Raw genomic sequence first — 23689 nt, forward strand, 5'->3', positions numbered from 1 at the left:
AATTAAGCAACACCTAACTTTACTTACTGATGGTGCTGACTTGCGTGATTTCATAATGGGACCACGCAAACAGCGTCAAAAGCGTTTCATAGCAGCCTCTGTATATGCAGCATACAATGAGGCCTGGAAGGTTACTCAAATTGAGACAGCAGAGAGAATACGGGAAATTGACCGTATTAATTTGGAAAAATCACTTTCTGTAGTGGACAATGGGTTAATGACTCTGTCCTCCAGAATTTTTTCATTGGACAGCATTGTGTCTTCAGCAATCGATATATTATCGCAAGACTTACTGTTATTTCAACATGGTCAGTCACAATTGCGTTCTATTGTACAGCTTGGCTGGACGTTACAAAATCTGCGTTCAGGCTATGTGCCTTGGCGTTTAATCAACACAACGTCACTATTTCAAATCTTTAACCTTACTGATAGACAGATCGGTATGGCGCAGAAGGGTGCTGATTATACAATCTTGAGCATTGAAAAACTAGAAAGATTACCGTTGACAATGTCAGAACGACCTGTCAGTGAATGGATAATCCACGGAATCATAAATATTCCAATCTCAACCTTCAGGTTTCAATACTGCCAAAAATATATACAGGCTGGCATGTACGAGAAATTGGGAAAGGGGTACCTTAAAACAACATGGAACCTGCCCTATTCACATGCATGTGTCAGTAACAAAGGACAGAAAGTGTTTCTTAGTGGCAACAATTGTGCTATGTCACTAAGCGGCACGCTTCTGTGTAACGGTATTAGTTTGCACGGAGCCTGTGAAGGGAATTCATACAACCTTTCATGTCACCAGCAAGGCGCACCTGCAACTGAAATAGAACCATTCTTTCAAAGACTCTATAATGGGAGTTACATTCTTATTGTAGACCGCAGATGCTGTAGTCTTATGCCCAGTACTCCTTATCTCGTCACTACGACGGCGAAGGTCAAGTGCTGTGGACGTTCTTTTTTTCCCAGCTCCTTTCCAGACAGGGAGGCAAGGGCATGGCCCGGTCTGAAAATTACTTCTATTCGAATAGACACTTTAAGCAGAATGAAAACAGTGCTTCTTCAGACGCCTACAAGGCTCACGTCATCTAAAGAAACGTATGATCTACAAGTCGCAAGGACGACTGCAGAGATACATACATTATTATCAACTAATTCCCCCGTACATTTCGCGGAAATTCTGAGCGAAATCTTAAATATTTCTGATACCACTGGGGTCTCAAAGGTATTTAAGACAGTATTTTCGATGGCATTAACACCATTCAAAGCCATACTGGGTATTTTTCCAGACTTCGTCCATTCGATTTTTGGCGGACTTCCCTTGATCCTGGGACTAATTGCAGGAATCCTATTCCTAGTCCTTATTTTTCGTTATGGCAACCCATGTCACAGATCAAACTCTCGCGACAATGGAAGATACGATCCTAGCCATTGGATACCGGGACCGGATATCAAAAATCCTGGGACTCTCCCGGCTTAGAGACCTAAACATGACTTGGTTTCTATCATTTCGACCAATGTGGCAAAGGTGTGTTTTACCTGTACTAAGGTGTCTGCTATGCGGAGAAGAATGCGTGTTAGACACCTGTCTGACGCTACAATCGGATGCGCCGGTGGATGCAGATACACTGTTGGTTCCTACCAAGGTTCACGCACTGTGCTGCCCTCAAAGGCTGCCAATTCTGATGACGGCATTCCTGGAATCTTCACCACTGCGATTGAAGAGTAGTGAAGTTCAAGATGAAAGCAGCATCGAACAGGTACGACCTTCTGTCAGCAATGCAAATCAGAATGTCAATGGAGACAATCATGCGCATGAATGCATGGTTACCCCTATTTCCGACTTAGAGGAACTTTCCCATGAAGCTGTTGACAGTTTTTTCGAAAGCCTGAATGATATGATGTTCTCTCCGGAACAGAAATAGAGACTTTTGAGTAAACTCGCACACGGCGTTCCCTGAATTCGGCCTTCAACTTTAAAAATAAAGTCACATGAACAATTACAATCCAGTTCACGGACAGCAACTTTTTTCAGCAAGCCCCTAAAATATTTTTCTATATATTTTTACCCGGGACACTGATTTTCTGCTTAAAGTAAGAGACTATTCCTAGAGAACTAAGATTTCTATTTTAGATACTTTATAGACTTTATAGACTTTAGCTGCCCGCTGGTATGTTCGCAATAGATTTTATGTGATGAAATGGTTTCGACTTTTTTTCTGTATAGCCATATTAAGAGCCATTTCATGTGTATTTCTCATATACCAACAAGCAATAATACATAACAATGCGTGTTTACTTTTGCATTTAATTCATAGCTTAAGTGCATACAATATATATGACTGCAATTTTTCAGTATATTTGAAAATTTCGAAATGCATTTATGTATTTTGGGGTGGTAAGGTATACACTATACTCTATAGTATGTTGTACTATGTTATACTATGCATAGATTAGTAGATATGACCATAGTTAGCGTGGAGTGGGTGTCGTGTATTTCTATAGGTTCTGATTCGATCCCCCTATTCCTGACCCTATTCTGGTTAAACTTACTAGCTAGTTAACTAACAGTCAGCCCATGAGGCAAGAAATCCCCCATGATGCAGATACCGTTATCTGACGCAGTCACACTACGGCACAGGAACGTGTTATCTGATTAGGTCATAACGCTTGAGATCTAATTAGACAAGCGACATTCCTCCAGCCCCTGATAAGGCATACGACGTTCTCATAACAAATCAAACCTATGACAACCTGGATAATCCGTGCGGCCATTGTTTTGATTTCACAGAGAACTTTAGTAAAGAATGTGCTAACGAGCAAGTCGTATGACATCTTTATTGACGTACCTATGTCCATCCTTACGTCAATCCCGGCACCTTTAAGGTATAAATATTGCCGACCTTGCCCTATGCAAACACACGCGTGGTGACAAGACGGAGCAGCCATACTTGCCGAAGCCGAGAGCAGAAGCAGACCCCGCAGGCAGCAGCCCCGCCTTCCTGACGCGCTGAGAGACGCGCTGCTATCTCAAGCCGAGAGACCCAGCACCGGCGCTTCTGGGCAGCCCTCGCAGGCAGCCTGGAATATCGAGAGCAGAGAAAGAGATACCATTCCTCATTCATCCTAAATTCCAGGTACAGAACTGAATAACCCCTCCTAGAGAATTCTTTAGTTATTCACTTGGCAAAAACAAACTTAACTTAAACTGTAACTTTCTATTCCCGCCCACGCATTAGACTTAGGTCAGGTACACGGGGTAGGCGTATTTAGAAACACCAGTTGAGTACGTTTAGTCAAAATGTATATGTGTATGTAAATATATTTTAATCATTTTAAACATCATATGGCTCAGAAACCATATCAATGTTTTTACAGTATTATTTTATACTATTGCTTCTAATGTATGCACTTTACTTAACTATAAGTATTGCAATAATATCGATCCATTTCTCTTGTACGAGAAAAGAGACTGATCAATAAATAACATCTTTTATTGAACACGCCCGTCTCTTCCTTTTCTCTACATTCTGATGAGACTAAGAATGCACGTACTGACTGAGTAAAATAATTGCCTTGTGCTCACACGACTCTCGAGATTGACTCTTGATTAGGGGAGAGCAAAGTTGTCATGTTCTATGGTTGTCAGAAACTAAATCCCTTCTTGTCTAATCAGGGGAGTTAATCCTTCCTTGAACATTCGAGAAAGTTTCTAGCGAACTCTGAGCTTAGCTGGCAAACCCAAAAATTAAGTCTAGTATCGACAGTAGTAGACCTAGTTAACGTCTGGCCTAGGCCTTTACTGCTGTAGGTACTATTCCAATGCGCAGAGCCTATTGGGAAAATAGGAGCTACACTACAGCATTAGTGGGATGGGGCAGCCTTGCCTGGTACTCCCGGGAAATAAAAAAGAATCTTATAGGAAACTGCTCACTTGCACCCTTGCCATAGGGCAGGTGTACAATAGTTTAGTGTACGCTGCAGTTTTCTCTAGAATGGCAAACACATGATCCCAATTCAGCATGTCGAAAGCTTTTTCAAAGCATGAAGTGATAACCAATGCCAGGAGCATTAGTCAATTTCCATATATTGTCTCTTGTTGCTCCATGGGGCCTGAAGCCTCTTTGATCTCTGAATCATAGTTTTAGGTGGATTGCTAGGATTTTTGCTTCCATATGGAGCAATGTGATTGGCCATATGGTATGGTAGTTCTTAATTGCTGGCATTCACTATGGCTATGTTTATGCATGGGTTGCATATTGGTTTGAAAGTAAGGAAGGTTCCTGTCAATGTGGCATGTTCTTTTATGTGGTGTATCTGTGTTTCTAAATGCTAATAAAGTTATTTAATAAAATTAATTAATGGAGGTGAACAACTATTCTCTTCTCTGTATCATCTGGGGGTCCCACATTTCAATGTTCTTTTCACCGAATGCGTCCAGATGTTTCTTTAACTACTTACAAGTCCAGCATCACCCCATTTGCGCCCGTGCTCCCTTTTAAAGTTCTCTTCAACATAGATTGACGTTCTTCAGAAGAAAAGGCCACAAATCTACAAAAACTATCCAGTTACTTAGAAAACCAGGGGCCCTGAGTTGTTTGTGTTGGTTTTTCTTGCCACCCAGATTTCACTAAAAGAGTTTGCCTTGTTCATTTATAGGATAAGGAACTTAAATGTATTTAAGACTGGTTTATCAAAAAAAGCAAATCTGCATCCATAAAAGTATTCCCTGAATGGATGCAAGTTTACTACATAGGCTTGGAAAACACCAGGCTCGTGTTTCCAGTCCTACAACTGGCATACAACCAGGCGATGGAACAAATGCATGCAAATAGTAACCCTCTGTCAATGAAAATCACTCGGGAAGCGTTGCAAAATATTGGTTTTCGCCCGCTGTGCCACTCAAGACTCCGGGCCTAATTTAGCCTTTAGCAGGTCATCTGGAACCTTGATCATCTCACACATTCACCCAGCAGCCCACTGCTTTTTTAGCTGTGACTCGCCACCTTCAGACTTTAAGACTCACCACCTTCTCCCCACCCCGCCCCCAACCCTGAATCGCACGGTCTAAACTACTACCCTGTAAAATACGTGCCTACATGTTTTGCTTTTTAAATTGCAGCTTTTCTTTGGCCATGTTGTTCCGCTCTATGATCTTTTCGTTTTCATCATGTTCCTCTGTTTCACTTCTTTGATTTAGATACAGAGAGCTGTTTCTGCTGTTCGAGTGGCTCATGTGCAAATTCTTCAGATTGTACATCCTGCCAAGAGGGGCACTACCAGCCGCAGGTTGGTCAGCAGTCCTGTCTGCCATGTCCACTGGGGTTTTACACCGAGTAAGTAGCATGCTTTGGCCAAGTCAAATTATGGTATTATTCTGCTTTCTTTTATTTTTTAGTATCTTTTTGCATGAAGCATCTACCACAAAAATGGGATTAGCTGTCGCCAAAATGTGGCAGCCAGAAGCATGCAAATAATTATATTTAATTAAGAATTAATTAGATTAATTAACTACTGCATGTATTGTTAATAACATAGTATGGGTGCTTCCTGGCAGGCAGGGTTCCTTAGAACAGCTTTCAAATCTCTTTTTAGTTTTAATGAACTTCACAAGAAAATCTGATTCTTACTGGTGTAGGTGAAGGCTTAGTGTAAATATACAAGGATGACTTAAAGGATAAAGAATTCGCCAGGGTCTTGATTGTTCCATTTTTTGGAACAGTTTCCTGTACACATTTTTAGTTTGAGCATCTGAGTGTATCTCAAAACTAGGTTGTTTTAAGGAGCTAACACACTTGACTGTATGGTGACACGAAAAGGTTGTGTATATGATGTGTCGCCCCTTCCCTGTGTTTGATAGTGTTGCCCCGGGGATGTGCTTTCCCAGGGTCTACTACCGGTTGTTTCCTGTGCAATAAGGAGCTCAAACATTGCTGAGAAGCAGTGTCCAGTTGGGATTGACACCCAACGGGCTCACGGCAGTAGTTTAGATGAGGCGCCTCCAACAGTGGCGTAATGCAACTTGAGGGGCCCCCCCTGCAAAATACATGGAGGGGGCCCCCCGTGGCCCGGCCCACCACCTATCACTTTGCCCCACTTTGGATGGATTGACAGATGGATGGATGGACGGTGGTATGGATGACTGGATGGATGTGGGTGGATGGATGGATGTGTGACTGGGGATAGACAGATGGATGGATGAGCAGACGGAGGTACGGATTGATGGATGTATGTAGATGGATAGGTGGAGGGATGGATGGATAGGTGGATGACAGATGGGTGTGTGGTGGCTGGGCGGACGGATAGATGGAGTAATGAACGAATGTGTGTGTGGCTAGGGATGGACGGATGGATATGTGGCTGGGGATGGATGGACGGGTGAACTGAGGTACGGATGGATGAAAGGATGGGTGTGTGGCTGGGGATGGATGGATGGATGGATGGATGGACGGAAGGATGTATGGATGAAAGGATATGTGTGTGACGGGATGGTTGCATGGGAGGACGGATTGATGGGCTGTTAGCCCACCCACTATATCATCCCATGCATTCCCAGACGCGCAGCGGGCGCGCCGAAGGCGTGCCTAAGGCAAGCCCGTCTGCGCCCGTCCGCGCCTGTCCGTCGCCAGGAGCTAGGACCCCTGGTCATTTTAAACCTGATAATCCTGATAGCTCCTCTCGAGCCTTACCTATGCTCACCTATACTAGAGAATTCCTGTTGAAGCTTAGACCGGCCCCCCAATCATGTCCCTTCGGAGGATGGCCCGAAGGACCTTTTTCTTGCTATAAGTGTAAGTACCAGCCCAGCCCCCTGCAGAACATAAAACTACAGCTAATTCTATTACTACCAGATCACCTTCTACCGCTGAGACACGGCCCTACACGAACCCCCCTGCCGAGCCACCTCACCATACTACATGGATAGGCCTCTTAGCAAACGTTAGATCTCTCCCCCGACATACCACCGCCATATGGGATCTCTTAGAGGATACTAACCCAGATCTGGGATTTCTCACGGAAACCTGGATTAAACCCTCTGCGGTTCCTGCGATAGCTCTAGCTCTCCCACCCAGCTTTCGCATTCAAAGACTTGATAGGCTAGAACGAGTGGGCGGAGGTATAGCCATAATTCATAAAGAACATATACCAGTTACCATACTTGACCAGTTCTGTTCGAAATTATTCAAATGTCTTATTTTTAAAATTGAACTACACCCCCAACAGAGTTGGAAAGGAGCACTGGTTTATAGGCCCCCTGGACCAATAAACAACTTTAATGGTCGTCTTTTAGAATTTATCGCCCCCCATATTGCTGCTACCCGAAATTTCCTACTTCTAGGAGATTTTAATATTCATAGTGAGGACTTCAACAACTTGGACACCAAAACTTGTCTAGAGGACTGGGCTTCCCAGGGGCTTCTCAAGCTCAACAGCGATCCCACTCATATAACAGGACACACCCTTTATTTAATTCTTTCCAACTCTCAATTAATTGAATATAGAGATACTTTACCGCTCACTTGGTTGGATCACTCTGTAGTTAATTTCCATCTGACAAGCCCCCCCATCTCACCTTCTCCCATACCCCTCACAGATAGGTGGTACAGACCCTGGCATAAAATCAAAGCTCATCACCTTGCCTCTTCTTTTTCGACATGGGACATTGACACCCGCAATTTCAATGTCGAACAACAACTAAGCCATTTTAACAACACTATCTCCAGTGTACTGGATGAAGCAGCACCTTTATAACCGGCCACTCACCTCCCCCCCCAAAAAGCTCTTCTGCTACTACAGAATGGTACTCCCCGGCCCTACGTATTGAAAAGAGTGAATGTAAAAAACTGGAGCGCACCTGGCGACTCACACACTTAGAACAAGACAGAACTAAATACAAATGCGCCTTAGCAGCTTACCACATTAACATTAAAACAGCGCGCAAAATGCACATTACTAATCAATTGGAGAAGGCTGGATCCAATTCCAGGGAGCTGTTTAAAATAGTAAGCGCCTACTCTAGCCCATCAGCATGTGACACTGTGGAATCCCCCTCACAGTCCATATGCAGTGATGTCACGGAGCATCTTATCCTCAAAATTGATACCATCTACCAGAAAATCATTGCTGCTAACACTTCTTCCCTTCCCCCCACGGTCTGCCCTCCTGACACTTATACCACATCTGCCCAACTCCACACCTTTCCCCAGCTTCATATGAAGGAAGTTATATCCCTTATAGAAGCAATGAAATCTGGCTCACCCTTGGACACCATCCCGGCCAGGATTTCTGCTAAATTTGCGGAACAACTAGCTCGCCCGATCTGCTCTATTCTGAACTGCTCCCTTAGGGAGGGCCGCCTTCCATCGGCTTGGAAAGATGCGCAAATCAAACCCATACGTAAAGACCCCAAGGTCCCAACCGCCGAAATCACTAATTATCGACCCATATCTCTTCTACCCTTACAGTCTAAACTCATTGAAAAACACATTGATAGACACTTGCCTAATTATTTGGAAACTCACCAACTACTGGATATTTCTCAATCTGGGTTTCGGGCTAAACATAGTTTCGAGTCCGCCCTTATTGAGGTTACTGACAATAATCGCATGGCTGCTGACTACGGTCAAGCAGCGCTTTTGGTGCTGCTTCACCTGTCAGCAGCATTTGACACCATTTCACATCACATCCTTCTGGAAAGGCTCCAAGACATAGGCATTCAGGGGCCAGCCCTGAGGTGGATCACCAACTTTCTCACAGACAGAACTCAAACAGTTACTATGGGAACTTTTACATCTGCCACTACCAAAGTGAGCAAGGGGGTCTCACAGGGATCCTGCCTAAGCCCTACCCTTTTCAATATATATGTCACCCCCCTGGCCAGACTCATGAGATCCTTGGGGTTTATTCCAATCTCATACGCAGATGACACCCAGCTCCTTCTAACATTTGATAAAAATACACCCAACATTGATCTGTTGTTTTCCGAAGGCATGAAATCTATCGCTGCCTGGATGCGTAACAACTTTTTGCAACTCAACGGGGGCAAATCAGAGATCATGTTGTTTGGAGGAGCTACCACTCTCTTGTCACCTACTTGGTGGCCAGAAGAGCTGGGAACCGCCCCCACTCCCAAAAGTGGTTAAGAACCTAGGTGTCAGAATTGATCACAAACTCGCACATAACACACATGCCAACACCACCGCAGGTTCCTGCTACTATGTTCTTGGCCTCCTGCGTAGGATTTTTCCACTCTTACCCTCCTCTACAAAAAAAACACTCATGTAGGCCCTAATATTGAGTAGGCTTTACTATTGTAATGCCCTCCTATTTTCGGCCCACGAAAGTGTCAGGACTCTCCGTGCTCTTCGGGATCCGGATGATGCTCTATGGGTCGACCTCCAGATCTCCCCCAAGCTCTGCTTCTAAATACCCAGAGCTTAGAGGTGATCAGGTGAGGGAAAAAAGGGGTAGGGAAGGTGCTGCGTGGGATTAGGAAACCTGAAAGACAAAGGACAACCCATTACTAAAGGTCTACACATTCTCACTACACTCCATAGTCTCACGGTGTTCTTCCACACTGTGGGGGACTAAGGAAGCTGTCTCCGAAACGGCCTCTCCTAACGTGGAACAACCTGGCGTATTGCCTACAAAACACAAGCACAGATTATACGCCCATTCCACAATTCAGTTCCTCCACCAGACACCTAGACTCCCCTTCCTCATACATACCCCGGGTGATGCACCAATCAGCCGTAAAGGAATGGACAAAACCCCCACAGGAGCCAGTACACACTGCACAAGGTAAAAGTTATCCAAGACAACCCCCTTCTGTTACTCCACAGAATAGGGATCGGGATCCACAGCAGTTTTGCACCGGAACAAAAAACGATAAGGGGTCAAAACTCCAAAACAAATAGTTCACAGGATGAGGTAATCCCAATTACCGCACAGAACATAAACGGAGTCTACAGTACTTCTGGGCTCCAATGCTGTGCTTTGATCCGGGTAGTGCTTTATGACCGCTCCCCCCACTGTTCCGCAGACATGGAAAATCTGCCCGGGGCCACGGTGCTCAAACCAGTAGATATGGCGGTTCTCAAGGTACAAACGCCCTGTCCCGAATTGAGATCCAGCGGCCGCTGAATCTCAGATCACTAATAGCAAGCGAGGAAACTATTCCTCCACGGTGTTTTAGACTCCTGGTTTGCCGCCGAGAACCACAAAGGGCTCACCCCTCCAGCGAAGCTGTACGGACGAGACCGCACAACCGCTGCGCTCCGGGTGTCTGAATACTGGAGTCCGTGTCTTCAGCAGAGACGTCTGCGAAGCACCACAGAACACCAGAGAGATAGCGGACAGCCGCTCCGCTAGGTACCAATGGCAAAATCCAATACAACCCGACTTCCTGGTTGGAGATGACTATATAGGTCCCGCCTACTAGAAACAGGGAATTCTGGGACTGGTAGTCTTAGACGAACTAGGCAGGCGCGATACCGCTTCAGATCCTGACAGAAAGTGCCATTAATAAACTCCAGGTAGTGCAGAATACTGCTGCCCGACTCACCAACAATGCCCCATCTAGAACACCCTCTGGACCCCTACTCAATCAACTTCACTGGCTCTCCATAAAGAAAAGGATAAAGTTCAAAATAGGCTGTATTATTCACAAAGCCCGTAATGGCAAGGGCCCCATGTATCTCACCAACAAGCTCTCCTCCTATATCCCATCACGAACTCTCAGGTCTAGCACCGAACATTTGCTCGCAGTGGTGGCAAGGCATTTTCTTATCTTGCCCCCCCGGTTCTGGAATAGCCTGCCTCCTCAGTTACGCTCAGGACACAATCTGATTCAATTTAGAAAGATGTTAAAAACCCACCTCTTCTAAATTTCTTCCCTCCTGTTCTGATGTTCCTCCGTCCCCAGCGCCGAGATACCCTCATGGGTGATTCAGCGCTATACAAATCAATAAATATCAAATATCAAATGAGTGGGTGGATGGATGGATGGAAGGGTGGGTGTGTGGCTGGGGGGATGGGTGGACAGACAGATGGATGGATGGATGGATGAACGGATGTGTGTGTGGCTAGGGATGGACGAATGGATATGTGGCTGGGGACGGATGGATGGATGGACGGACAGAGGTACGGCTGGATGGATGAAAGGATGGGTGTATGGCTGGAATTGGATGGCTGAATGGATGGATGGATGGACGGGTAGGTGGATGGATGCAGCAGCGGGTGATGCAGGTAAGTTCGGCGGGCGGGTGATGTTGACTGACGCTGGAATAGGATTTATTTAATTTACTCTATTCTATTGTCTATAGATCCCCCTTTGGTGCTTAACTGCACCGGCCGCTGCTGAATGGATGGATGGATGGATGAATGGATGGATGGATGGATGGATGGATGGATGGATGGATGGATGGATGGATGGACTGGTGGATGGAATGATGGGTGTGTGGCTGAGGATGGTGGATGATTGGTTGGGTGGATGGTTGGTTGGATGGATGGATATTTGGGTGAGTGGAATGGGTGGACTGGATTTGAAGGTTAGAATGCAAATGACGTAGTAGGCAGTGGGAGGTGACGGGACATTAGGGCCAGCTGGGGGTCTTATTTCAGAAGTAGGCATGCAGCACTGGTGGCTGGGAGGCAAAGAGGCTCCAGGCACAGACCCTCCTCTCCCCAGGCCTGTAAGGGGTGCCACAGTAAGCAGACCCTTCCTTAAGCTTCTCGCTAGAGTCTCGACACCCTAAAGGGACCACAGGCCTTTGCCAGACTGTCCCTGACTCATCAGTGAGTGGGGGCCCCATGCCACCCAGACTCGGCCTGTGATTCTCTGCCCCTAAAGGCCTCTCCACAGCCTCTCTCCAGGGCTCCTGTGAGCCACCATTGTCCAAGTGAACAGCCCCCAGTGCCCGCAGTCAATGCCCCAGTGTTTACAATCAGCCTCGCCCAGTCCCCGGGCACCTGGCCCTACCTCCTAAACACACTTGCTTGCCGTGCCAGCACTCTAGTGCTCCTTGTTAGCCCTCCCAGAGAGCCCTTTAGGAACCCTCAAACCGCCTGTTATTCGCCAAACACGTCCCTGACCTCGAATGTACCCAGGCCCGGTTCTAGCGGGAGGGCCAGGTGGGCCAGGCCCACCCAAGGTAGCCCCATTGCCCTCCCAAAGCCGATTTGCAAGCAGAAAAACATTGTTTGTTCTTTTGCTTTATGATTTCTTTGGGCCAGCGGCCTCGCTTTCTCATCCTAATTGTTTAATAAACATGATATGCACCAATGCCATGGGCTGCTTGAAGTGCCTGGAGACAGGCGTGAAGTCAGTGAGGATTGCTGTTATCAATGAGCACATGTGAAAAGGAGGAAAGCCTGTGACACTCCTACCAGATCAAAAGAGACACAAAAGCTCTTATCACACAGTATTTAAGAGATACTACATGGCCACAATAATCTGATAGTGTTTTGCCATCTCATGGTAAGTAGATGAAAATGTGGAATTAGTATTTATATCTTAGTGTGCTTTTGTGCTATTCTTAGAGTGCAGCACTATATACTGCAAATACCACATCCTTTGACTTTTCTGAAGTGAAGACTTTTGACAAGTTTCACTCTTACAACACAGATACAGCATTGACTGGGGCAGTGCAAGTTCTTATTAAACGGAAAAAAACACTGGCGGCTGTCCTGTGGCAGCACTGCCTACTTTTAAATTCCAGAGGTACTCGCTGATAGCGGAGTCTAATATAATTACACCTCAATTATGGCACAAACATCACACATTGCGGCGAGCAACAGTGACTGAGTATTCGTTTTATTCTCTTTTTTTTGTCATATGAATAGATACAAATGGAATATAGCACTGTTGTAGCCCCTCAGATTTATTTATTTATTTATTTATTTATTAAACTTATAGAGCGCAAACAAATACCACTAATGGTGTCTCGGCGCTAGGCTGATAGAGAGGCAGATAAAGAGAAAACTTCTTTGCATTTATTGACCGAATAGCCAGGTCTTTACTTGTTTTCTAAAGGTCATCAGTGACGGGCAGCATTTTATTTGATGGGGCAAGGTGTTCCATAGCCTCGAGGCAGCTACCAAGAAGCGTCTGTCTCCCCATGTAACTGTTCTAACTCGTTGAATACAAAGGGAAGCAGATGAGGCAGATCTTAAAGCTCTCTTAGGGACATAAACCAACAGTGATTCCCTAAAGAAGTCAGGTCCTTGGCTATTCAGCGCCTTGTAGATAATACACAATGCCTTAAACTTAGTTCTTTTTCTCACCGGGAGCCAATGAAGTTGATAGACAATGTGGGAAATGGGCGCAAACTTAGGAGTTTTGGTCAGGATTCGTGCAGCAGCATTCTGCACCATCTGCAATTTCTTAAAGACCTGCTCCTGGGCATTCAACAGAAGCCCATTGCAGTAGTCCACCTTGGATAACACCAAGGAGAACATTAGTGTTTTCCCGGCAGACAGGGGAAGAAAAGGTAATAACTTTTTCACTTTTCGTAGCGTGTAAAAGGAGGAGGAGACCACTGCATTGGCATGATTGGTGAAACTCAGTTTGCTGTCAAACAGCACTCCTAAGTTTCTCACCTTCGAAACTGGAGTGGGTGGATTACCCATTTCTGGAGGCCACCAGACCGGGGACCAAGCTGGTTTTAGGTCCCCAAACACCATTACCTCAGTTTTATCGGTGTTCAATTTCAGACAGTTATTGTCCATCCAGTGGCTAATAGCTCTCATGCCTATCTGAAAGTTGGCCGCAACCTCACTCCCATTTTTATGCACTGCTAGCACCAACTGAGTATCGTCGGCGTATGAAGTCACTCCCATTCCATGGATTTTAATGACCCTCGCCAAGTCCGACACATAGATGTTAAAAAGTGTCGGACTTAGCGAGGATCCCTGGGGGACTCCACAAGGCAGCGCAAATGTGGGTGAATAAAAATTCCCCATCTTTACTGATTGTTCTCTGTTGGATAGAAAAGAGACCAGGAGCTCCACAGCCTTGCCCTGTATGCCCATAGCTGTGACACGGTCGATCAAGATGTTGTGATCGACCGTGTCAAAAGCCGCCGAGAGATCGAGCAAGATCAGGATTGCCGTGCCACCCTGGTCCATGATCTGTCTGATCTCTTCGGAAGCCTTTATAAGCGCCGTCTCCGTTCCATGGCCTCTCCTAAACCCGAACTGGGAGTTATCCAGCAGATTGTTGTGATCAATGTAACTGGCCAGCTGTTTATTTATAACTTTTTCAAATATTTTGGATGGAAAAGGGAGGGCTGCTATAGGGCGATAACTTTTTAATTCCAAGGTGTTAAGAGTGGGTTTCTTTAGCAGTGGCTTTATTATAGCAGTTTTCCATTTTTGAGGATAAATACCTGATTCGCAGATGGTACTGCAGATATTCTCCAAAATTGGGGCTACTACCTCGGTTGTTGATTTAATGATGACCGGTGGGCAGGGATCCAAAGGAGAACCTGACATAGTTGTTTTAATAAGGTCTTTTATTTCTGAAAGTGATGGGGGGATAAATTCATTCAGAGAAGAGGATATGAGCTGTGCGTTCTTGTGGCTCTCTGATGATTCCCCTGTTATATTATTGTTGAATTTATTATAGATTTCTGTGACCTTGGTCCTGAAAAAATCAGCCATCTGATCACAGAACTCTTGAGTAACATCTGTAGTATTTGCTGTTGGAGTATTTGTTAGTGTTGCCACTACCTGATATAATTGTTTACTGGAATTCTGGGCTTTTTCTATCTGTTCGGAAAAATATTTACTTTTTTCCAGTCTTAACAGCTTCCTGTATATTGATAATGCTTGTTTGTATTTCTCTTTATCGTTGTTGTCGTAGTTGATTCGCCAGCACCTTTCTAGATTGCGGCATTTCTGTCTTTCTAGTCTTAGAGTTTCGGAGAACCAAGGGGCTGATGGTGTTACGCGATTGGGGCGCAATTTCTTAATAGGCGCTACTTGATTAAAAGTATCTGTAAGCCATTGGTTATAATTATTTGCTGCCAGTTGAGGGTCTGGCGTTCTAGATGGCTTGTTATTTTCCAATTTCTCAGATAGTGTCTTTATATCTATATTTTTCCAGTCCCTGCACGTTCTAGGTTGTTTTTTGGCCGAATGTTGATTTTTATGATTTTTAACTAGGACGTGAAAGACCACTACTGCATGGTCTGACCATACAATAGGGATAACAGTGGGGGAAGTAATGGCCTGGTTATTTGTAAATAGGCCATCGAGAACATGACCTGCTTTGTGCGTGGCTGTAGTGACTAGCTGGTTTAGGCCAACGATCATAAAGAGATAAGATACTCCTGTGGGCTTATGCACTTGCTTCAAAGAGGTTTCTATAATCTGACTTAGTAAGTTAAAATCTTGTCAGCCTTTCATTACTTACACAAGAGTGGGACAACTTGTATGTCCTTACATCAGTATACATATTCTGAGCTTTTCAGTGTCTCTGCTCTGGGTAAACACAGATATTTAAGCTTCAAATAAATCTGGTCTTTTGGGGCACATCAAAAGCTAGAACACATAACGCACTAATGTTGTCGATTATCTAGCAGCTGGGATGGTGTCTTTTCAACAGAAGTCCTGAAAAACCCAGGTCAACAGTTTTCATACCTGTGGCTCTCTAGGGCATGGAAGATTATCAACAATTATAGAATTTTGAGGAGGAAATGGGGATGAGGTGCAGGGATGAGAAATGGAGGTGGGTGATTAGAGGATAATGTGAGGATTAGAAAGATGAAGGTAAGAAAAAAGGATAAAACAAAAGAATGGTAAAGAAAGAGGTAGGTGAAATAAGTGTAACCGAGTGAGTAGAAGGCAAGAGAACACATTTAACAGATGTTGATTAGAGAAGAGTATGAGGGTGATGAGTGTTAAAATAGAGAAGGTGATGAAGATGGTGTTTGAGTTGGATGAAGGAAGATGAAAGAGGACTCTGGGAAAGCAGAATATAGGAGCAGGAGATTAGTGAGCAAATTGGGTGATGCAAGTAAACTGATGATTGGTAGGCATGTACTGGGAGAAGGTGATAAGATGGGAGTAGTAGGAGAGCAGTATGAAATGGTGAAGGTGGAAGATGGGTCTGGTGAAAGATAAAAATGATGAGCAAGGAAGGTGATCAGAGAAAAGGGTGGTGAGAAAATGATAAGTTGGAGGAAATGGAGTGTTAAGAGGAGACTGGTAGAACACAAGGAAGAGGACGGTGATGGAAATAGGATATACTAGTAGGAGAAAGTAGGAAAACAGGAAAGAGGAGGGGACACGCTAATCACAATTTAGAAGACAGTTCAGTTTTGAAGCATTCACATAAGATGTATGTTTTCTTGGGTTTCACCAAGAATGCATTCTGCTCAAAGAGCTGACAGTCGAATATTGTTTGAGAAACTAGCCACCAAATTGAAGGACCACTTGTCATTCTCAGAAGTTGTAATCTTTGCACAGTGGGAAGCTAGGGGTTGAAACAGACCTCTATTTGAAGTTTGGTTGGTTCAACTTAGGTTGGCAACTTTGATTGATCATCCAGTTGTTACTTCTCTTATTTGGAGTACATGTACCGCAGTAGGCACTATCCAAACCTTTAAAAAAAAGTTGCATATGCTATTACTTCTTCTTTCAAACATGTATGGCTTTCAAGTGTTTGTAGATGTTCTGCATGCTCAGGAGCACAGTATGTAAATAATTCAGGCCTTGTTACTGCTGTCATTCCAAATGGTAAAGGCCACCAGTGAAGAACAGGAACAGGTGCAGGGCAGCAGGATTGCACACATCCATGCACCCACTTAAGTACAGCCACTATCCCTCATGCAGCAGTAGGAAAGACAAGATTGACAAAAGAGGGTGAGGTGGAGCAAGTCGAGGTTGAGCTAGATAGAAAGAGGAATAGGTGAAGCAGAAAGAAGGGAGGGTTATAGGTAGGAGAGTGATGATGAGAGGGAGGAGGGTGTGCCAGAGGGAGGATAGTGAGAAAGAGAGAGGGAGGGTGACTGGTGAGGCAGGGACAGAGGAGGGTGAAGAAGAGAGAGTTGGGTGAGATAGAGAGAAGAATGGAGTGGAGGTGGAGGCGCAGTCAGACCACGGAGAGGTGGAGAGAGAGGAGAGAGTGAAGCAGAAAGAGCGGCGAGTGAGATGAGAGAAAGATGGGGGTGGGTCAAACCGAGAGGAAGCCGAGGCAGGGAGAGGGAAGGGAGAGGTGGAGAAATAGGAGGGTGAGGCAGAGGAAGTGGAAGGTGAGATGAAAGGAAAAGTAAGGGGAAAAACGAAAAGAAAAGAGGGGGAGGTGGGTAGGTGAGCAGGGTGAAGTGGAAAGGCAGGAGGTTGAGGTGGAAAGAGAGATGGGTGATGTGGGGAGAAAGGATCATGTGGTAGAGAGAAAGAAGCCTGATGTAGAGAGAACAGAAGAGATTAAGCAGGTAGGTGAAACCCCAAGAAAGGCAGATCTAAAACTAGTGTACATGCTCTCAGCAGTAGGTACAGTATGCAGCTCAGCCCCCCTTCAAAGCCCCTCCAGCATGCCTGAACCCAATTCACTGATACCTGGGAAATGCTATGCAACTCCATTCATCTTCACGGCCCACCCATGCTTTCTCTTGGCCCTCCCAGATCCTGAATCCTAGAGCCGGGCCTGAATATACCCCTCGAGGGCAACTCCTAGTGCCTGGAGTCAGCAGCCCCCCACGTGCCCACTACAAGCCACGTCGCTTGCCCGTAACCACCCGCTCTTGTATGCCCTCACCCCCAGCCCCAAGGTCCGTGAACACCCCACAGTGCCCTTGGCAGAACCATCACCCCAAAACCGTGAGCTGGTTCTGCCTACCTCCCTCAAGTGAATTGCCATCGGCGGCCACCCCTCACCCACACAGGCAACACTCTGCCATGAAGAGCACACTGCGAGCCACTGGCAGAGCAGCTCTGCTGAACAGTGCTTGCTCTTGCTGGGTGAGGGGGCCCCTGGACCACGGGCCACCCCCCCTGTAATGCGGGGGTTGCGGGGGCCTGTGTTACGCCCCTGGTCCACGGTCAAACACTGAATGTTACTGTAGTCATCCTTCCAGGCCTTCTGCAAGAGTCCCTCACCCACTCCTGCAATTAAAAAACCCTGGCCTGGCGTCCTGTAGAATCAGTGGCTTCCTAAAATGTAACAATAAAGGGTTACTTACATTTCTTCAGAGCACTGTCACCTTATCGCACTGTCTCTGCACAAAGAACAGAGCATGCTGGTGCCTGCTGAATATCAGGACAAGCAAGGTGCATGGCTGAGGGGTCCCGGGGCCTCCTGCACCTGAGGTGGGGGTGGGGGGGGGGGGGTAAGCCCCTTTGTGTGCGCACACAGAGTTCTATCACCTGTCTCACCCTCTCAGCATTGCTTCTTCCTTTGAACTTCCTTTTGACCTTCTCTTTCTTTCTGCATTCCAGCACTCTGATTCACAGATAAATCCTGTGGTGGCTTTCCTTCCCTTCCCGGCCTCTGTACACAAGCAAAAAACAAAAGCTATAAATTGTAACTGTTTCTTTTTTGTGTGCAAGATCTTCCGAAAACTGCTTCCTGCCCAAAGAAAGGCTGAAGCTGGTTAGAACTGTGTGCGGTGCTAAGGCATGTGCTTCAGCACTCTCTTCACCGTGGGGGGAGGGGGCCCCTTCAAGTGTAGGGAAGCCTGGAGCTGAAAACTTTCTCCAGGTCAAGTCAGCTCTGTGCTGCCTCATAGGAGCAGTGCCCTCTCTGGGCCCCCCACCCACATCCTTTCCCGGGCCTGGCTCCTGGCTCTGACTGTAGAGAAACAATGTTGATACTTTGTTTCTCTTCAGTCCACAGTGCATGCAGGCTGCTTTAGGGAGACAGAGTCACAACTCTCTAGGAAGAGCTGAGGGGGCCCCCTTCACTTACTGAAGACTGCCCCCCCTCCCGAACCGCAGGGGCTTCGGGGGTGTTTGTTACGCCCTGCTTCTATCATGTGTCTCTGTCTTCCATCACAGGCCTGTCTTCTCCTCAAGCTCCTTTCCTCATTGGTTTCACCTCCTCTTCTCTTGCTCTTCTTGCCTCCCCCCCCTGCCCCCCCCTCATGGCATCTGTCTCCACTCCTTCACCGTTTATCCTACCCTTGCTTCGTGTGCCTCTTCTCTTCAGTTGTGGTACACTTTCAGAGGCCCAGGTGGGCTGCTGGCCCGGAGGGGCCCCTGGGGCGGCCCCCCCCCCCCCACACCGCGGGTGCCTGTGTTACACCCCTGGCCTCCAAGTATTAAGCAGTAATGGTTGAGAACTTAGCGTAAAGTTTCTCTTCTGAATATTTATGCCCCCCCCCCCTCTTTGTGAACCAGAGTATTCAGCTGGTCAGTACCCTTACGTAGAGTGCTCTGGAAGGGGATTTAATATATTTGGATTTTTCAAGGGGTGATGAAAATAGGGTTTTTTTTTTTTTTTTCAGTGGCGGGTTTGCCTTTTTGTCCTTATGTCCCTTTAAGCTGCTTTTAGTAGTGAGAGATGTATGGCGGATCAACAGTGACAGCCTTTTATTTTTTATTTAATAGGGTTTCTTTTTGTATATGAGAAAAGGGAATTTTTTGCTCAATTCTTGCTGGACAAACTGTTTTTTTTTTTGCCAGTAGTGGCCTTGGATTATAGAGTGTTGGTTGTAGTCTAAATACATGGAGAAAAATGGCTTAGCATGTTCAGATTTTGGCAGCATCAACTGTGTTACCTGATGCTCTACATTTGACAGACACTGGTCATAGAAGAGTGGGAGAAACTTTCAAAGAGTAGAGCCCTCAATGGGTAAGGCAATGCCATTCATCACAGCTTCCTGGTTCGCATAGACCCGAAGATATTCCTAGAAGATAAGCAATTTTGTCTGGACTGAAGTTATTTAGCTAATCAATATGCTCTGGATCAGCTAATACTAATCATAAATACTGCCAAGAGTTTGAGGAATTAACTACTGTAGGAAATTCTGGAACTAGAAGATAAGATCAAGAATGACAACACTACCTCGAATGCGAAGGAACAACTAGCATAGATTCAATCCAATATATCTTAATACAACACTTTTATTGTCAATCAAAAAATCAAGGGTCCGAAAAGGAACTTGTGCCGTTTTACTCATAAATCGGCATCCCCTTATGTGGAAGAAACATATTACCAAACTGAGGGATCAAGTGGGCCAGTAAATAAAATCTGTAATTTCGAACTAGGAAACATCGGACCCCACAGAACTGGACATACAACATTAACAGTGAAGAAGACACTGTAGGTGACCAACCATTATCCTCGAGTGGGCAACAGGCTCAGTTCACGACACTGAACAGACAGAGGATCTGGGCACTCTGTTGAGTTTTTTAGACCAGGAACAGAGGCGCAACAGAAGAGATGGCAAGCAAACATAACTCGGGAAGAAGCCGTCAGGGAACTTTTCAACACATGACCCATTAGAGTTCCGTTTAGAATTTCAGTAGACCATAAGAAAAATCAAGTTGCAGAAATTTTTAATGAGAAACCAAGAGACCCGCCTTCAGTTTTCTCTTCAGTTTGCCGAAGACCTTCGACTTTTGTAACTCCAACATCTTCTGAGGTAGCGGTGTTAGTGCATCCGTACTTGAAAAAAGTGGCTGCATTGGAACACTCAAATACAAGGTGTACTTATAACACCACCAGGGAAAGAAAAAGAAGCGATCACAAGTTTACAGTGAAATGATCAGATTATTATTAAACCGGCGGATAAGGGTGGTGCAATTGTAATGGAGCTTAACGGCTAGGGCGGTCGACCTCGGATCTGGGAAACTGGGTTCGAGTCTTGGCAATGACGCTGAACATCCTGTGATTTTGCTCAAATCACTTAATCTCCCCGTGCCTAACAAAAATGAATGTGTGTCCTCATGTAACGCAACTGGTGCTATGTAAAGCGCTCTGATAACCCGATACCGGGTCAAGTTTGCGCTATATAAAACTCTGTTAAATTATTATTATTTTTTTAAATACCACCTGTTATGATGCTGAAGTAAACCGCTTATTGGGAATGAGGAACAACTATGCCCATTGATGAAGGAGCCTACCCCGGAATTGAAGGACATGATCAGACAAATGGTGGAAGGTGCCATGAAAAACAATGCATTACAAAAAATGAGGCTGACTTTTTTGATTAACACAGACCCATACATCCCAGCATTGTACATTCTTCCAAAAATATTTAAGCCTCAACATCCACCACCAGGGAGGCCAATGGTCTCTGGAAACAATTTACCTTTGAAACCAAAGTTCCAGTTTTCAGATTTTTCCTTTCCTATGAGAATGGGTTCTCTTCTAACGAGCCTATTTGAAGGATACTGGATGTCCTTCAGTTGTTGCACGATATGGAATGTAACCCCACTAAACAATTCATGGTGGCATATCTAATGGATACACAATTTCTTCTAGATTCCACGTTGGGGTGGTTGCCAGAGCCTTAGCGGCACAAGAATGGTTTTAAACCACAACCCAGGCTTTTGTTTTGCACTGTTGTGAGTTAGATTATATAAGGAGTTACTTTAAATACAAGGATCAGTTTTATCTTACAACTATCAGGATCTCGATGGGGGCAACCTTTGCGCCCAGCTGAGCCTGTATCTACCTGGGAATCTCATAATATATTCAGTGACTCTAACCCATATGGATCACAGGTAACTTTATGGAGACGCTACATTGACGATGTGCTGTATATTTTGACTGGTACAGATATTGAACTAAATGCTTTTTTGAGTTGGTTGAATGGCTTAGATGCACCTTTACACTTCACGTGTACTACCAGCCATTATTCTAATTCCGTATATAGACCTGAAGATTGAGGCTTGTGATCCTCATTTAGTAACTTTAGTTTAACATAAACCAAAGGATAGACACACCTTAATGCACTATACTTCTTTCCATCCAAGAGCACTGAGGGATAACCTCCTGGTTAGTCTGTTTTTCTAATATCAAAATATCTGCACAGTGAGGATCACATTTTTAGAACAATCTGAGGGTCTACAGGACAGTCTCATCTAACAGGCCTATCCAAAGCAAGTTGTGAAGCAGGTAAAAGAGCTCTTAATACCCCTAAAGCTGCACTTAAGGAGAAACTCCCTAAACCCAGGTCCGATTGTTTAACAGTAGTAATGACCTATAACCCTCTGACCACCCAAGTGCGGAGAATTATCAGTAAAACCTGCCACATTTTGAATGTGGGTTCCAGCTCTCTTCCCTAACCACATTTTGCCTTTTGGCAATCAGTGAATTTAAAGGACATACTAGTACATACTGGTTGCTAGCCAGTAACAAAGAAGTTGGAAATCAGTCTACCTTCAGTAAAAGGATATTCCTTGTAGTGGGGGATGTAGTGTTTGTAAATTGACTAGACACACAAAGGACAGGACTTTGCATGGAGGAAGGGCATGGTTCCAGAATAAACTAACTAACAGTAACTTGTTTTTTGTGTGTTTTAAAAAATATATATCTTTTCAAAGATACAGGCTCATAGTAAATCACACTGTCATCACAATATATAAGGGACACATGAAGCAAATAACTGTGTGTGTGTCTATGCTGTTATTTATGTGGAGTGTGAACCACGAATGGGGGTTCAGCTATTGACATGGCTGGTTCACGTGCCATAGAAGACATAGCAATATTCATGGAAACAATGTAGGCACCTGTAGAGCACTGGAGTGCTGAAGCATTCATTGTGAGCAGATCCAATATATAATAATGAAATCAAACCACAAAAGGAAAAGAACAAATTCAGAAGTGTGTCTCCATTTGAGTTGGATGTGTTAGCTATTAGCGGTAACCATGCGGTGAGCTGAAGAGTATAGAAGAGTCAACTGGATTTGTGTGGGAGGACGCTTACTTTCATTGCGAATAGTGTACGCATCATATAAGGGTCATCAATCAGGACTCATGGGGCGGTCGCAAGAGCGTGGTGTGATGCGGGAGCCCTGGATCGCCCCAGTCATCGACAGCAATATCATGCAGAGGCTGCCAAATGTCCTATGGTCTGGATGTTGAGGGCTGAAGGGAGGCATAATGCTCACTGGAGACATCATAGTATGTTAACCCCTTCGCTGCGGGGCTAATTCCCCCACGGCGCTGGGGGGAGGGGAAGCGCGCAGCACTACGGTGCTTGTGACGAGCACGGCTAGTCACGCTGCACCGTGGCGCTCTGCTCATGACGAGCTGAGCTCGTCATGACCACGCCCGTTTCTCAGAACGTTCAGCACAGCGGGGGAATTAGCCCTGCTTGTGAGCACCGCGCACAGCGCCACCATGGCTCATGACGAGCTGAGCTCGTCAGTCCTTGGTTGTGGGTGGGCAACCTCTACCTGTAATGCAAGTGTAGGGCCGTATTGCTCAAGTGCCTAATGCTTTCCAGGATATCTTGTAAGTCGCCCAGTAGAGCCAAGAGCAGGGCCGGCTGGGAGTCCATATCAATCATCTTGGAGAGATGGGAAAGGGCCTTGCTCCAATAGAATGCAATGTACTTGCATGTCCATGTTGTATCAATCAATCAATCAGGGTTTGTAGAGCGCACTACTCACCCGTGAGGGTCTCAAGGCACTGGTGGGGTGTGAGCAGCTCCGATGGGGTCATTCAAAGAGACAAGGTCTTGAGGTCCTTTCTGAATTGGTGCAGTGTCGGACTCCGTCGGAGGTGAAG

At 45.5% G+C, this 23689-nt stretch overlaps 1 protein-coding gene across 1 annotated transcript in view; it reads left to right on the plus strand.

Annotated features, from left to right (window-relative positions):
• Window positions 1-23689, plus strand: part of LOC144821490 (uncharacterized) — a 537248-nt gene that overhangs the window by 325049 nt on the left and 188510 nt on the right. The window contains exon 3 of the mRNA XM_078678609.1: window positions 5207-5342. Within this exon, the coding sequence (XP_078534735.1) occupies window positions 5207-5342 (136 nt within the window). The remainder of the gene's footprint in view (window positions 1-5206; window positions 5343-23689) is intronic.

Source organism: Lissotriton helveticus, chromosome 2_2 (assembly GCF_964261635.1).
Source record: "Lissotriton helveticus chromosome 2_2, aLisHel1.1, whole genome shotgun sequence".
NCBI lineage: Eukaryota > Metazoa > Chordata > Amphibia > Caudata > Salamandridae > Lissotriton > Lissotriton helveticus.